At 44.9% G+C, this 14,607-nt stretch overlaps 1 protein-coding gene across 1 annotated transcript in view; it reads left to right on the forward strand.

Moving 5' to 3' along the window:
• Positions 1-1,141: 1,141 nt before the first annotated feature.
• Positions 1,142-14,607, forward strand: part of ARSH (arylsulfatase family member H) — a 20,285-nt gene continuing 6,819 nt past the window's right edge. The window contains exons 1-7 of the mRNA XM_049643342.1: positions 1,142-1,164; positions 2,896-3,045; positions 4,098-4,219; positions 4,971-5,096; positions 7,074-7,497; positions 8,698-8,834; positions 13,470-13,604. Of these exons, the coding sequence (XP_049499299.1) occupies positions 1,142-1,164; positions 2,896-3,045; positions 4,098-4,219; positions 4,971-5,096; positions 7,074-7,497; positions 8,698-8,834; positions 13,470-13,604 (1,117 nt within the window). The remainder of the gene's footprint in view (positions 1,165-2,895; positions 3,046-4,097; positions 4,220-4,970; positions 5,097-7,073; positions 7,498-8,697; positions 8,835-13,469; positions 13,605-14,607) is intronic.

Raw genomic sequence — 14,607 nt, forward strand, 5'->3', positions numbered from 1 at the left:
TCTCAGTAAGGTATTGATTGGGTACCATGGGTCAGAGAAAATGGGCCACCGCTGAAAGGTGGGGTGTGAGCCTCACCAAATGCCCCAGGAGAGTCAGCTTCTAGAACTGTGTCACTTGAGATCGCCACTGGAGGTCTAAGATGAGAAGGTGAGAACTGCACACACACACACACACACACACACACACGCGCGCGCGATGGAGAGGCAGAGACCATCCAAATGGGACCTCTCCAATTCACTGGCCTTCGTGAAAGTGTTCAAAACTCTCTCACCGCAGCTCCTTCTCCCATAAAACAAAAGTGTCATTAACCCTTCAAGGCAAGCAGGGTGAAATATTTTAAGGAGCCAATGGGACCATGTGTGTGGAAATGCCTTGGGGATGAGGAAACCCTGTCAACTCTATGGTGGGGTCATTAACCATGATTATATATCATTTTCCTTGGGGGTGGCCCATCAGCCTACAAAATCTCACCCACCTGGAGCCCTGGGGGGGTCTGGGGGGGGGGGGGGGGGGACACAGGACTCTTCCAGTCTTTGGACTCTTATAAAATCATCATAATTACAGCGGCTAAACATGCCTTCTTGACCTCAATGAGTTTGGCCAATGCGGCCACGGGTTCACGGTGTTGATCACTGTGCTTTTTAAGGTAGGCATTGATTAGGCACCTTGGGCAGAAAAATGTTCTTTCCTTTTTTTAAAAAAATGTGTATTTATTTTTGAGAGAGCGTGAGCGGGGAGAGGGGCAAAGAGAGAGGGAGACAGAGGATCGGAAGCAGGCTCTGTGCTAACCGCAGTGACCCCTACACGGGGCTCAAACTCACAAATGGTGAGATCACGAGCTGAGCTGAAGCTGGACACTCAACCGACTGAGCCCCTGAGGTGCCCTGAAAAATGTCAGTCAGTGGGTTGATGACTTATTTGTTCTACTGACTCTGGAATGAAGGGTTTTTGTGGCCAGATCATCGTTTGTCGGGAGTCTGCCATGACAAGTGTCCAGGAATGACTGGGTCACGCATGGTGTTTCTCACATTCTCTCTGGTCAAACGCGACTTGTTTGCAATTAGGTATAAAGAATCGAGGGGGTGACCGCGTTCACGGGTGGACTCGTCTGCCCATGAGAGAGATATCGCTGTTGCAGCCATGATGTGGCCATTCCGTAAGTGGTAAGTATGCGACCTCGCAAACTGTCACTGTCCTTTGTATCCAGACGGAAGGGTTCGATGTCCCAGTGTTGTTCACCCTGGCTGATGTTAGCTCTGCTTTGTCTGCTTGACATGTGATGAGGGTCATGAGGGGTGTGCCAGGGGCTATGGGTTGATGGCATCCTACAGGGTGGCTTTTCTGAGGAATGCCTACCTTAAGGATGCCAGCACGGAGCTGGGGGTTGTAGAAGGGCCAAAGTCACAGATTGTTGTAGGGATTTTAAGGACGTCCATGGCGGAGTGAGGGGTGGGGGGTGGGCAGAGAGAGGAAGCCATGACAGAGTAGCAGAGCACCATTTGCTGAGGCTTGTCAATCATGGCGCAATGGGAGGCCGTTGGAATTCTCTAGGGAGCATAGCAACCAGCTTTGTATATTGATAGGGTCGCTGTGCTTGGCTGCATTTTGGTGCAGCCCAAGTGGCAAAACCGGGAAGGGCCAGGCAGGCCATTCAGGAGAGTCTTCGGATATCTGAGTGAGAGACACCATGATTGGTGTGCCATGATTGCTCTGAAAATGGATGGAGGCCAGTGGATTTAAGGTATTCTTTTTTGAGGTGGAACTAACAGAAGGTAAAATGGGTCAGATGGAAACTCCGGGGTTGGGGAACCAGCTTCTTGCACCGGAGAATGGTCCTCATCTCAGCTTGTGGGGATTTTGGTCAAAGGCTGTTTGTGCTTTTCTGCCCATAGGGTACCATTCAGCAGTGACAAATGGGTGATTCTACAGCCTAACGCTCAGTAGGATATAGAAGTAGGTTACATTTCCCCTTTCGGGTGTCAAAGGATTCCCAATGCTATTTTAAATATATATTCTAATATTTTAAAAAGGACAGGTCAACGTTGAGAAAAAAAAGCAAAAGGCTTGACTAGCTGGTGGCTAGCCTCTGATTTTCCATTTTGAGTTTTTATTTAAATCAATCAAACTATTAGGCCTTGCACTCATGGTTAATCGCTATTAAGTCTTTTTTTTTTTTTTTAAGTTTTGTTTATTTATTTTGAGAGAGAGAGAGAGAGAGAGCATGAGTGAGTGTGGGGGAGAGGGGCAGAGAGAGAGAGAGAATCTGAAGCAGGCTCCATACTGTCAGCACTGAGCACAACGTGGGGCTCGATCCTGTGACCCTGGGATCGTGACCTGAGCCGAAATCAAGAGTGGGACTCCCAACAGACCGAGCCACCCCCGTGCCCCTGCACTGTTGGTCTTCTTTGAGGGTTTCCTATCACAAAACCCTGTGTAACATGATAAGAATTTAAATATCACCAGACATATAAAACTAATTTGAACGTGAGAGTATGTTAACACAAAACATGAGTTTTAGGATGCTTGGGTGGCTCTGTAGTTGAGCGTCCGACTTCGGCCCAGGTCACGATCTCGCGGTTCGTGAGTTCGAGACCCGCGTCGGGCTCTGTGCTGACGGCTCGGAGCCTGGAGCCTGCTTCGGATTCTGCATCTCCATCTCTCTCTGTCCCTCCCCCGCTCACGCTCTGTCTCTCTCTCTGTCTCAAAAATAAATAAATGTTAAAAAAAACCCCACATGACTTTAAAACACAAAAGTTGTGGCCTCTGAGCAAGCCCACTCAGGTCCTTGATGTAGTTGGAATGGGTGAGGAATCACGGTGTTTCATATTTTCAGTTGCCCAATGGGCAGACGCGGTTGACAGTCCTCTGTTTGTCACGTCCCCAAACGCCTCCAGGACCTGCTGGCTGTCCGTTCACCTCTGGTGCCTGTTTGGGGGCCTGAGCTCAGCGCTGGTGACGAGGAATTCGAGGCCCAATATTGTGCTCCTGATGGCGGATGACCTTGGGGTGGGAGATGTCTGTTGCTACGGCAATAACACAGTGAGGTAAGGAGGCCGCCCGTCCCCAGATGGTGACGCCCTGGTCCCTCGACTGCTAGTTGCCCATCTGCTTTCTGTCTCTCAGGATTGGTTTCTTCTGGAAATTTCACATCCGTGGAGTCCTATCACCCATGACTGTCCCTACCACATATGACCGCGGTATAACGGATACCGCATCCCGTCCCAGGGCCACCATAACAGACAGCACATCCCGTGTGGCCGTCAACAGCACGCATTGATATTATTTGTCCTTGCAACGTGGGTCATGGACCAGTCCTGTATTTTAAGCATGGTTTTGGTCTTCTTAAGGGCAATTTGGGGCCACACGAGCACTGTTCTCTAGTCACCTCCTCCAGTCGTGGTTACGACGGCAGATACTGTCCGGGATTCTTGTGACTGTCAACCAGGCGGTGACTCTCTCCACACAAAGTACTGGGAGGTACACACAGACCGTCCCCAACACCGACGCTGAGGCTCTTTGGGCGTATCTGAGACCCTCCCCGATCACACCGCTGTGCGGTTGTGTCAGTAGTACGTCATCAAGACTGGGGACGTGCTTTCGTCATGGGAGAGCCTATAGTCTACTGTTCTCCCGAAAGGTTTTGGAGACCTTAAAACATCAGACGACCAAAGCAGGCAATAAGGGACCATCCAAAATGTCACAATTCGGTTATTTTTTTTAAGTCACCTTTTCCTAGAAGAATTACAGTAAAATTTAATGTGATCCAAGTTACCCCTTCATTTTGGGAATATAATATAACCAAACGGGCTAAGTTTTGCATGGACAGGCCAATGCACCCGGGGAGGTAATAGTTGAATTGTACATGCACTTGTGCCTGGAGACATATTCTTGTAAACTCTGTTTTCGTGTCCCTTCTGGGCATCGATGCGTCTCAGCAGGTGGATGGATAGAAGGTTAAAGAGCGTGTGTTTTATAAGGTTTGGTGGGAACAGAGTCAGTGGGACTCACACCAGAGTGGATGGCTTCGAATGTCCCGTGCTTTGCTGAGAATGTGAAGCACAGGTGCTGAATCATCCGTCTGTCTGTCTGCCCGCAGCACACCGAATATCGACCGCCTGGCGAGTGAGGGCGTGCGGCTCACCCAGCACCTGGCGGCTGCGTCCGTGTGCACCCCGAGTAGGACTGCCTTCCTGACCGGCCGGTACCCCGTCAGATCAGGTGCAGGAACTCAACAGTCTTGTCTTTCTCTCGTGCTTCCTTCTTATTTATTGTTCGTTCCTCCTCGTAAGGATTCTCGAGATCGGTCATTTATGGGATTAAGAATCTCCGTGCAAATGGCGGTCATGTTTTTATACCTGCAGAGTTTACACAGCCGAGGGTCTTGACAAGTGCCTCCCAGGCTGCCCCACTGTGCGCATCCAGTGGCCGGGTTTGGCGAGCAGTGTCCCAGCTCCTTGTTCAAGTTTTGGACTCAGCAAGAACATAGCCCACCTTTTATGATGGAGAAGTTCCCAATGTTTCTTACCCCTAACTTTCAGCAAAATAGTTTAGGGAAGGTGCCGGGCTGAAAATAAAGCCAAGACCGAGATTTTGAACAAAGGGATGTAGTGTCCGCCCGTCTTCATAAGAGTAATGGTGGGGACCTTCATGAGATGTTTTCACCACTCAGATGGGCAGAAATCAAGGCTCTCGTTTTTTTTTAAAGCCTTTTTTTTTAAAGTTTATTTATTGATTTTGAAAGAGAGAGAGAGCAGGAGGGTCAGAGAGAGACGTCACCAGAGTCACATGCACAGTTACATTTGAACCTCGAACAATCAGTGAATAAATTTTCAGCACAGATACGCCCCGCGCAATGTTCGGGGCACGTGTCTGTACTGAACAGTCCTGCACAGTTAATGTGAGATTCCGGGTTTCTCGTGTCACCACGCGGCCTGTGTACATCAGCTGCTCTCTGCTTCTGTGAGTTTAGGGATGGCGTCTCCCTTCAACCTGAACCGCGTCCTTACCTGGCTTGGAGGCTCGGGCGGTCTGCCCACCAACGAAACCACGTTCGCCAAGCTGCTACAACATCGGGGCTATCGCACGGGACTCATAGGTACGGGCTGTGGACACGTGGGGACGCATGTCCCCTGGCAGTGGGGCTCAGCCCTCCCGGGGGACGTCCGCTGGGTGCACGCCAGCTGCCTTCTGGGTGGCAGGAGACACGCGGGGAAGGAGTCGGATGCACGATTACTCAGGACCTTTCCTGAGTCCAGAGCAGGGTATTGGGGGAGTCAGCGGCAGGAACGACAGCTTGTAGATTCCTATCCCTAAGAAGGGATATTCTGTGTGTGTGTTGGGGGCGGGGGGGGGGGGGGAGATGCTAGTTTTATGACATCATTAGTAGCCAGGAAGTGAGTGCACTCTTATTTATTTTTTTATTTGAAAGGTTATTTATTTATTTGGAGAGAGAGAGAGAGTTGGCGGTGGGGGGGGGGGGGGGAACACACAAAGAGAGAGAGATTCCCAAGCAGGTTCCACGCTATCCGCACAGGGTGCAACACAGGGCTCGAACTCACAAACTGTGAGATCATGACCTGAGCCAAAGGCAGGAGTCCGATGTTTAGCCCACTGGGCCACCCAGGCGCCCGAGTGAGTGCATTTTTAAATATGTCCTGTTCAACCAAAAGCATGAATGTTGACCAAGTTACTACATTTGACCTTTGAACGATGAGGCTCTTACGGGCACCAACCCCCCTCACAGCTGATAATCCACATACAGCTTCTAACTACCCCCCCGCCAACCCCCCGCACCAAACTTAACTACTAATAGGTTGCTATTGACCGGAAGCCTTACCGATAACACAAACAATTGATGAACACATATTTGTAAGTTATATATAGTATATATTGTGTTCTTACAACAGAGTAAGCTAAAGAGAAGATATTTCCAAGTTGTAGATAGTGTATATTGTACTCTTACAACAAAGTGTATATTGTACTCTTACAACAAAGTGTATATTGTACTCTTACAACAAAGTATATACTGTACTCTTACAACAAAGTATATACTGTACTCTTACAACAAAGTAAGGTAAAGACAAGAAATTGGGGCTAGGAAATGTGTTTATACGGGTTGTTTGATATCTTACGCCCTTTTGGGGAGACCCATGACACTGTGACAGCATCCCATCTAGTTTTTTTTTCCGTGGAATTTCTATCCAGTGCATTTTTCCCCCACCAAGAGATGAGCCAACAAGATGCCGCCTGCTCCCTGTACCCAGTCTCTTCAGGCTTCTTCGAGGATCTCGGCTGCCCTCGCTTGAAGCAGTCAAATAAAAAAAAAGAATGACCCTGGTTCCCCCGTATGTGACCTGTAGCGCAACCATCCCTCAATGAACCCCAATGGGCACCGTGTGGACGGAGATCTTGTACGCGATCTTTCAGGAATATTCTAGGGCACGGCCAAACCTGAGTTCCCATTCAGCTCTGTCGTTTTTAATTAACATGACCTGAGGCCTGTTAATACGAGGGTGAATGTCTCCCTGGCAGTAAGGGGTCTGGAGTGGGTTAAGTATAATCACGTGCGTAAATGAATGAGCATATGTGAGCCATGTAGTAGGTGCTCAATAAAAGGAACGGGGACCATCACCTGAGTCCTTTTCCTCGTGGCTCCCTTATGATCCTTACTCAGGGCTCTTGGACCAGATCTTTGTGTAGAATTCTGGTTCCCTTTCGGGGGCATGGAACAAAGGAGTCAGATAACAGCATCTGGGGGCAAACCTACAACGAGCAGCTCGGAGGAGGGCAGAAAACACCCAGCACATGCGATCTGGCTTTCCAGCTCCTTCCAGACCCCTGGGAAGGGTCTGATGGAGAAGGTGGCTGTGCTCTGCCCACTAATTATTGCCTCTGCCCCCAGCAGGGACTCCCGTCCCTGCAGCACGGGGACGGTTTTCTGTGGCCCTGTTTTCGTGCGCAAGGGGCGGGTGGTAGGGACCGCTGCGGAGTTGGTGAGAAATACGGGAACCCATGCGTTCTGCAGACGGACGGGTGTTCCTGGCGCCCCGGTGACGCGGTGTGTCCCCTGCAGGCAAATGGCACCAGGGCCTGAGCTGCGCCTCTCGGAACGACCACTGTTACCACCCGCTCAACCACGGCTTCGACTACTTCTACGGGCTGCCCTTTGGGTTGCTCAGTGACTGCCAGGCGTCCAGGACCCCCGAGCTGCACCGCTGGCTGCGTATAAAGCTGTGGATGTCCACGGCGGTCCTCGGCCTCGTGCCCGTCCTGCTGCTCGTCCCCAAATACGCCCGCTGGTTCCCCGTGCCCTGGAAGGTCCTCCTGGCCCTGGGCCTGCTGGCCTTCCTCTTCTTCCTGGCCTGGTACTCCAGCTACGGGTTCACGAGACGGTGGAACTGTATCCTGATGAGAAATCATGACATCGTCCAGCAGCCCTTGCGCGAGGAGCGGGTAACCTCCCTCCTGCTCAAGGAGGCCCTCGCCTTTATCGACAGGTACGGGGCCCCTGCCGGCCGGACTTCCTGCTTGGGGCTCTGGTTTGCACGGCAGAGACGTTGGCTTTGTCTTGGGGACGCGGGCCTGTGCGTGTGCGCACGTGTGTCTGTGACGTTTGCAACGGACCAGACTCTCTCCTTAGAATAAGATTGAGGGGCGCCGGGCGGCTCAGTCGCGGGACCCCCCCTCCCCCCGCCTTTGGCTCAGGTCATGATCTCACGGTCCCTGAGTGTGAACCTCACATTGCGATCCGTGCTGACAGCATAGAGCCTGCTTCGGATTGTCTCTCTCTCTCTCTCTCTCTCTCTCTCTCTCTGCTCCTCCCCTGCTCTCTCTCTCTCTCTCTCTCTGAAAATAAACTTTAAAAATTAAAAAAAAATAATAATAAAATTGAGAGTTAAATTTCCTGCCAATTTCAAACACCGAAATGGCCAAGAGCTATATTTCGCTCGCTCTTGTTCATGCAAAACTGCTTCGATACGGATTGGTGTCTAAATGGACTCGAGCTTTGGGATGGCTTCTGATTTTCCTTCTTCTCAGAAACAGCCTGGAAACGCCTCCCTGTCCGTGAAAGATGGGGCCGTGATTCAATTTCTAGATACATAGTCTCAGGTTTTATATGTTCAGTACAAGCTCCCTTCTAGATGGGGAATGGGGGTCTAGATGGGAGACGAGATTAACCCCTGAGAACGGAGCCTCCTTCACTCCTATGCCTGCATAACCCCCACGTTTGTTCTTTGCCGTAACACAGCGGTCAGAACGTAGTCACTCAGCCCAGCTTTCACTCAGCCCCAGGGCTGTACTGGGGAGAACGCACCCCGTGTCTATGCACTTCACCCTGTATAATGCCCGCTTGTAAGAGTATGTGAAGGGGCAATTTGAAATGGCTGCATGTGACGTTAAAATGCAGAACACAACAAACAACATGGACTGGCATCCTCTCTTGCGACCTGTGATTCTCTGCCAGCAGCCTCATGGCTCAAAGTTAATGCCAAAGCTCCAGCCATCACGCCAATGTTCCAGACAGCAACTGGGGAGAAAGAGGAGGAGGACGAGGAGGGAGTGAAGAACTGTCAGAATACTCACTCGCACAACCTGCATCCACTGTTGCAAGACCTTTCCACCTGTGCAGCGTCATAGCCAAGTGAAGAAAACGCCTTTGTCTGTGGCGATAACTCAGTTAATGTTCCACCCGTTAGGTATAAACGCGGCCCCTTCCTCCTCTTCGTGTCCTTTCTGCACGTGCACACCCCACTGATCACCAAAGAGAAGTTTGTGGGGCACAGTAAATACGGGCTCTATGGAGACAACGTCGAAGAAATGGACTGGATGGTGGGTGAGTATTGACGAAGACGGGGTTTCTGGGAACGGACGGGCCCTTGCATGTCTTGGGGCCGCCGAGAAGTGTTTGCTCCCGTGAACCGAATTCAAATCTGGCCGTAGGTGCAGCAGAATCAGTGAGTATTCCCCCAAGAAAGCGGTCACGATGACGAATATGGGGTTTTCTGTCTGGAAAACAGAGACGAAATTAGTAAAGTTACTAAAGGATACTGTCCTTCCTCGTTATTTTGATGCATATAAAAAGAAACCTGTTATTCTTATTAGTTTGTTTTAGGAGAAGTGCTTAGAAATGTAGGAGGGAATTCTAAACCGAAGCCATTCGATTCAAAGCTATACGATCAATACACAGAATAAGACAAATGGAATGAATGACAAGGAGGGTATTTTGATGTTTTTTTGCATTTATTTATGTATTTATTTTATTTTTGAGACACAGAGAGAGACAGGGTGTGAGCAGGCGAAGGGCGGAGAGAGAGAGGGAGACCCAGAATCGGAAGCAGGCTCCAGGCTCTGAGCTGTCAGCACAGAGCCTGACACGGGGCCCAAACTCATGAACCTTGAGATCATGATCTGAGCCAAAGTGGGATGCTTAACCACCTGAGCCACGCTGGCGCCCCTAGGGTATTGTACTTTGAAACACAGTACAATTTTCTCCCCCTCTCCTTGAAGCTTGAAAACTATTCTGTGCAGACTGCCTACACTGATATTCACAGAGTTTGAAATGTGTTTTAAAATATATTCAAAGTTCCTTAAATACAAAAATGTTAGTCTTACATATAGAAGATGTATATATTCATTTAATATCTACTAACATTTAATATTAATTTCTATTTAATATTTATTCCATATCTATTTATATTTAATACCTATTTCATATCTATTTAACTTAATATTGATTTAACTTAGTATTCATTAATTTAGTATCTATTCAATTTATATTTAATATCTATTAATTTTATACTTAATGTATTTAATATCTATTTCATATCTATTAATATTAAATCATATATTTAATATCTATTAAACATATATAATATATATCTATTAATATATAATATATCCATTAATATTTATTTAATATCTATTAATATCTGTTACTCTTTAATAGCTGTTAATATTAATATCTATTTAATATCTATTAATTTAATATCTATTAATATTTATTAATATTAATTTCTATCAATATTTATTAATATTAATATCTATTAATTTATTAATACCTATTAATATCTATTTATTTAGTACCTATGAATATTAAATCAACTATGCAATTAACTTAAGTGTTCAATATCTAATATCTCTTTAATAGTCATTATTTATGAATATCTATTTATTTAATATCTATTTAATATCTATCAATATTAATACATTTGATGTATTTAATATCTATGAATCAACAGTGTATCATTATGTTAATATAAATCTATCCATGCAAGTCAAATATTAATGTGCATATATGTATGGATACATGATTTATATATGTCTCTGTGCATAATACAATATATATATATTTTAAATTTCCTGGCAGATGTACACAAACACTGAAACTTATTGAAAGTTGCTACAAGTAAAGCCAAGCTGTAGGCTGATAACTTAGTGTCATTGCAACATTGTGATTTATTTCCTTGAGGTGTTTTATCCTTCAGGATAATCTCCTTTTGCAAACAAGGCACTTCTATCTTAAGTCCAAGACCAGTTTTACCCGAAGGGGCAGAGTTTGCCACTAACAGATAATTAAGTTTCTTCTGCCGTCTATGTTAACTCCGCGTTACAGGTTCCTTGTAAACGTTATTAATTGCATTTAGTTCCGGGGCTCATCCGATGTATGTGGGAGAAATGCCGAGTAAGCATTTCCCTGCAGGACACCTGCCAAATACATTGCTGTATTTTTCCCTTCAGGGATTAAAACAGATTTTTTTTTTAATGTTTATTTTTGAGAGAGACAGAGGGAGTGTGAGCGGGGGAGGGGCCGAGAGAGAGGGAGACACAGAATGGGAAGCAGGCTCCAGGCTCTGAGCTGTCAGACCCCTATGTGGGGCTCAAACCCACGCACGGTGAGATCATCACCTGAGCCGAAGTTGGATGCTTCACCGAGGGAGCCACCCAAGCACCCCTCCCTTCAAGGCTTTTGAAAAGCGCACCAAAAACAGAGGCAGGTCAAAAACCAGAGAGGCATCTTGTGTGTGTGTGTGTGTGTGTGTGTGTGTGTGTCTAGTTGGCAATATGATGATACAACTTAAGATCATTTCGTAAGTTATTAACTTTCTCAAGAAGCCATAACAATGTTACAGAGTGACATAGAGAGTGAATGTCCTAAAATGTCCAGGGTTCGGGAACATTTTAGACTCTGTATTCAAGCAAACTTGACCTTAAAAAAATATTTCAGACAGTGTATTTTTGCAGTCTTTCCTCATATCTTGTCTTATATTTATGATTATGCTGTTGCCATTTGCACATACATATGGACACAGACATCTCTACGTTTTACACCTTGCATACACATGGATACAGTTCCGAAAAATAGCAGGATTCGCATCGGTGTCATTTACTTTGTATGCTAAACACGAGAGCCAGCTGCAGGGCTTTCAGGGTTGCCTGGGTGGCTCAGTCGGTGAAGCATCCGACTTCGGCTCAGGTCATGATCTCGTGGTCCGTGAGTTCAAGCCCCGCGTCGGGGGCTCTGTGCTGACAGCTCAGAGCCTGGAGCCTGTTTCAGATTCTGTGTCTCCCTCTCTCTCTGACCCTCCCCCGCTCATGCTCTGTCTCTCTCTGTCTCAAAAATAAATAAACGTTAAAAAAAAATTAAAAACAATAAACAAAATCAGGGCTTTCAAATATATTGATTTCTACCTACAAGGTTTCTATAAAAAAAAAGGCCAATGTGGCTTCAGAAACAAACCGCTTTTCAACAACGAAACAGAAAGTTTAACGAGTTTATGCTTCAAGGAGTTTTCTTTGCAGTTAGCCACGTTGTCTTTACATGTTTGAGTAGAACAGGAGTGTGGCCGGGGAAGGGGCTCCTGCTGGACGGCAGGACCGCGGTGTGACCTACAGAAGCCCAGGGCTGATGTCCAGCTGGGATCACAAATTAAGTCAACATCGTGTGGAGTGTGGCTTTCCATCTGTTTGTTTCAAACACTCGTTTGTCTTCTTAAGAGAGTGTCCACACTCAACACACAATGTTTGCTGAGTCTGGGAAGATGTTAATTATTGTTGGAGGCTTAGGACCTGCGGGTCGGGTGCCACCTTCGGAGAGCGGTGGGGACAGTACATCCCGGTGGGGGGTGGGGGGACAGTGCTGCTCTCTGGCACAAGGGTACGACTTTGCTTATTTATTCCTGCAAATGTCAGTGTTTCATCTGTTATCTCTTTTGTATTAGTGATTGTAAGGCTCTTCTAACTGCCAGACTTCATATTTACTGCCTATTAAAACTTTTGTCTTGGCTGTTTGATCCTTGAGCGATGATAGTATTCATATGTTCTCATACACTCTGTGTGTATACGTAACGTATTTATAGAATATAATGTGTGTGCATATCATTACATAATTTCTAAAATAAATATATTTTCCTGTATATTATATATTACATATATTTCTTAAGGTATTATATAGCATACTTCTTATATTACATGTTTTATTTGATATATCATATATTATACTTAATATATGTTATATAAAATCATTTATTGTGTACTAAATGATATATTAAATGTATATAAAATTGCACAGTACAGAAAACATTATCCATCAATATTACATAAATAACTAATATATAATACTATCATATAATATATAGTTATAAAACATTATACAATATTTTAATATATATGTTATTTACATGATATATTATATACATTGTATATGTTACTAATATACTATATCATTATATAAAATATTATATGCTTAATATAACATTTTAATATATTTTAAATCATAACTTTTATAGTTATACATATTTCCTCATATTTACATATATATTATATACCATTGTATGAACTTTATAATATAAAAAGCATATAGGATTATAATAGATAAATTGTATTTTCATATATTTACATACAGATAATATGTTTATCGTATAGTATATATTGTGGATTACAATTTATTATAATTTAAAATATTATGATATTTGAAGCATCTTTTATATTTATTAAATATATTTATTATTATAGTATAAGTTATTATATAATATATATATTATAATATATATAATACATATAATAATAAGTTATTATTATATAATAACTTATTCCTATTATAAATTTACTATTTATTATACATTTATATGGAATATATATTTATATACATATATAACATATTACATATAATGTCAAGTATATGTAATAAGTAATTATAAACATATAAAGCCCAATTTTGTGTTCTATGCTACTTGGCATATATATTCTATGCTATATAGCATATATTTATGTATCCACTCTTAGTATCCTTACATATACTACCCATGTACTAGAGTATATAACAGTGATTTATTATATATTATTACAACCTATACAATAAAATAACCCTTAGTTACACTGTTACGCTAACAAGTGCCTGATAATAAGCACCTCATGGAGATGACCGTGGTCACACTGAAAGTTGAGAGCTTCCTGTCCGCACCTGCACCAGGTAGGATCCTGGAGGCCCTGGACCGGGAGCGCCTGTCCAATCACACGCTGGTGTACTTCACGTCGGACAACGGGGGTCGCCTGGAGGTGCAGGAAGGCGGGGCCCAGCTGGGCGGCTCCAACGGTGTCTACAAAGGTGATGTGCAGAGAATCCGCATGTTTTAGTTTAATGCCCGAGTAGCGTCTACTTAACTTTGCGTGCATGCGTGTTCATTTGCGAACTCGGTTTGGAGATCTTTGTGTGAGTTATACTCTCATGTGAAACTAGATGGGAAAAGATGCAAGTTTGGGGGCTATTTCTGGGAATTTAAGACAGAAGTGCCTGAAGTAACGAAAGCCTCTTGAGTGGAAATGCACAGGGCCTCTGTGACCATCGAAAGCTGGTCTCTCAGGCTTGCGGTCTAGGCATTTGGAGCTTGATGACTGTGGGATGGGGCGTCCTGGACCCTGTAGGGCATTCAATGGTGTCTCTAGTTCCCACCCAGCACATGCCAGGGACCCTTAACACTCATCTCCCCAGCAAAATAGTGACAACCAAACACGTCTCCAGACATTACCCAGTGTCCCCCAGGGCCAAAGTCCTCTCTAGCTGAGAATGACTTACTCTAGAATAATACTCACTTGAGTACCTAAATTCAGGTCTTAATGAGATAAAATTGATCATGTTATCAGTAGGCTTCAAACACTGTGAAACAAAGAGGAAAGGAATTAATGATCTAGCACGGGGGCCTTCCTCCTCATTGAGGGAGTTCTTTTGCCTGTCTTTGATGTGTGCCATGCTGGGTTATTCACTAGCTCTCCTGAGCCTGCCCTTACAGATCTGCAAAGCGGGGCCAACAAAAAGAAGAGTCTTGGTGTTTGCTACTCCTCTCCTACCACTCCGAACCCCAATCAAAACAAACTGAAAGCGTGTCCAAGTTGTCATCATTACAAAAATCATAGCTTTAGCATTTCCTTGTACTTTATGAAACAATTTAGGATAGATAGGTAGATGATTGATAGATAGATATATGGAGAGATACATGGATGGATGGATGGATGGATAGATAGATAGATAGATGTTGGATGGATGGATGGATGGATGGATGAATGTATGGTTGGATGCATGGATAGATAGATACATAGATAGATAGATAGAT

Source organism: Panthera uncia, chromosome X (assembly GCF_023721935.1).
Source record: "Panthera uncia isolate 11264 chromosome X, Puncia_PCG_1.0, whole genome shotgun sequence".
In the NCBI taxonomy this organism is placed as follows: domain Eukaryota; kingdom Metazoa; phylum Chordata; class Mammalia; order Carnivora; family Felidae; genus Panthera; species Panthera uncia.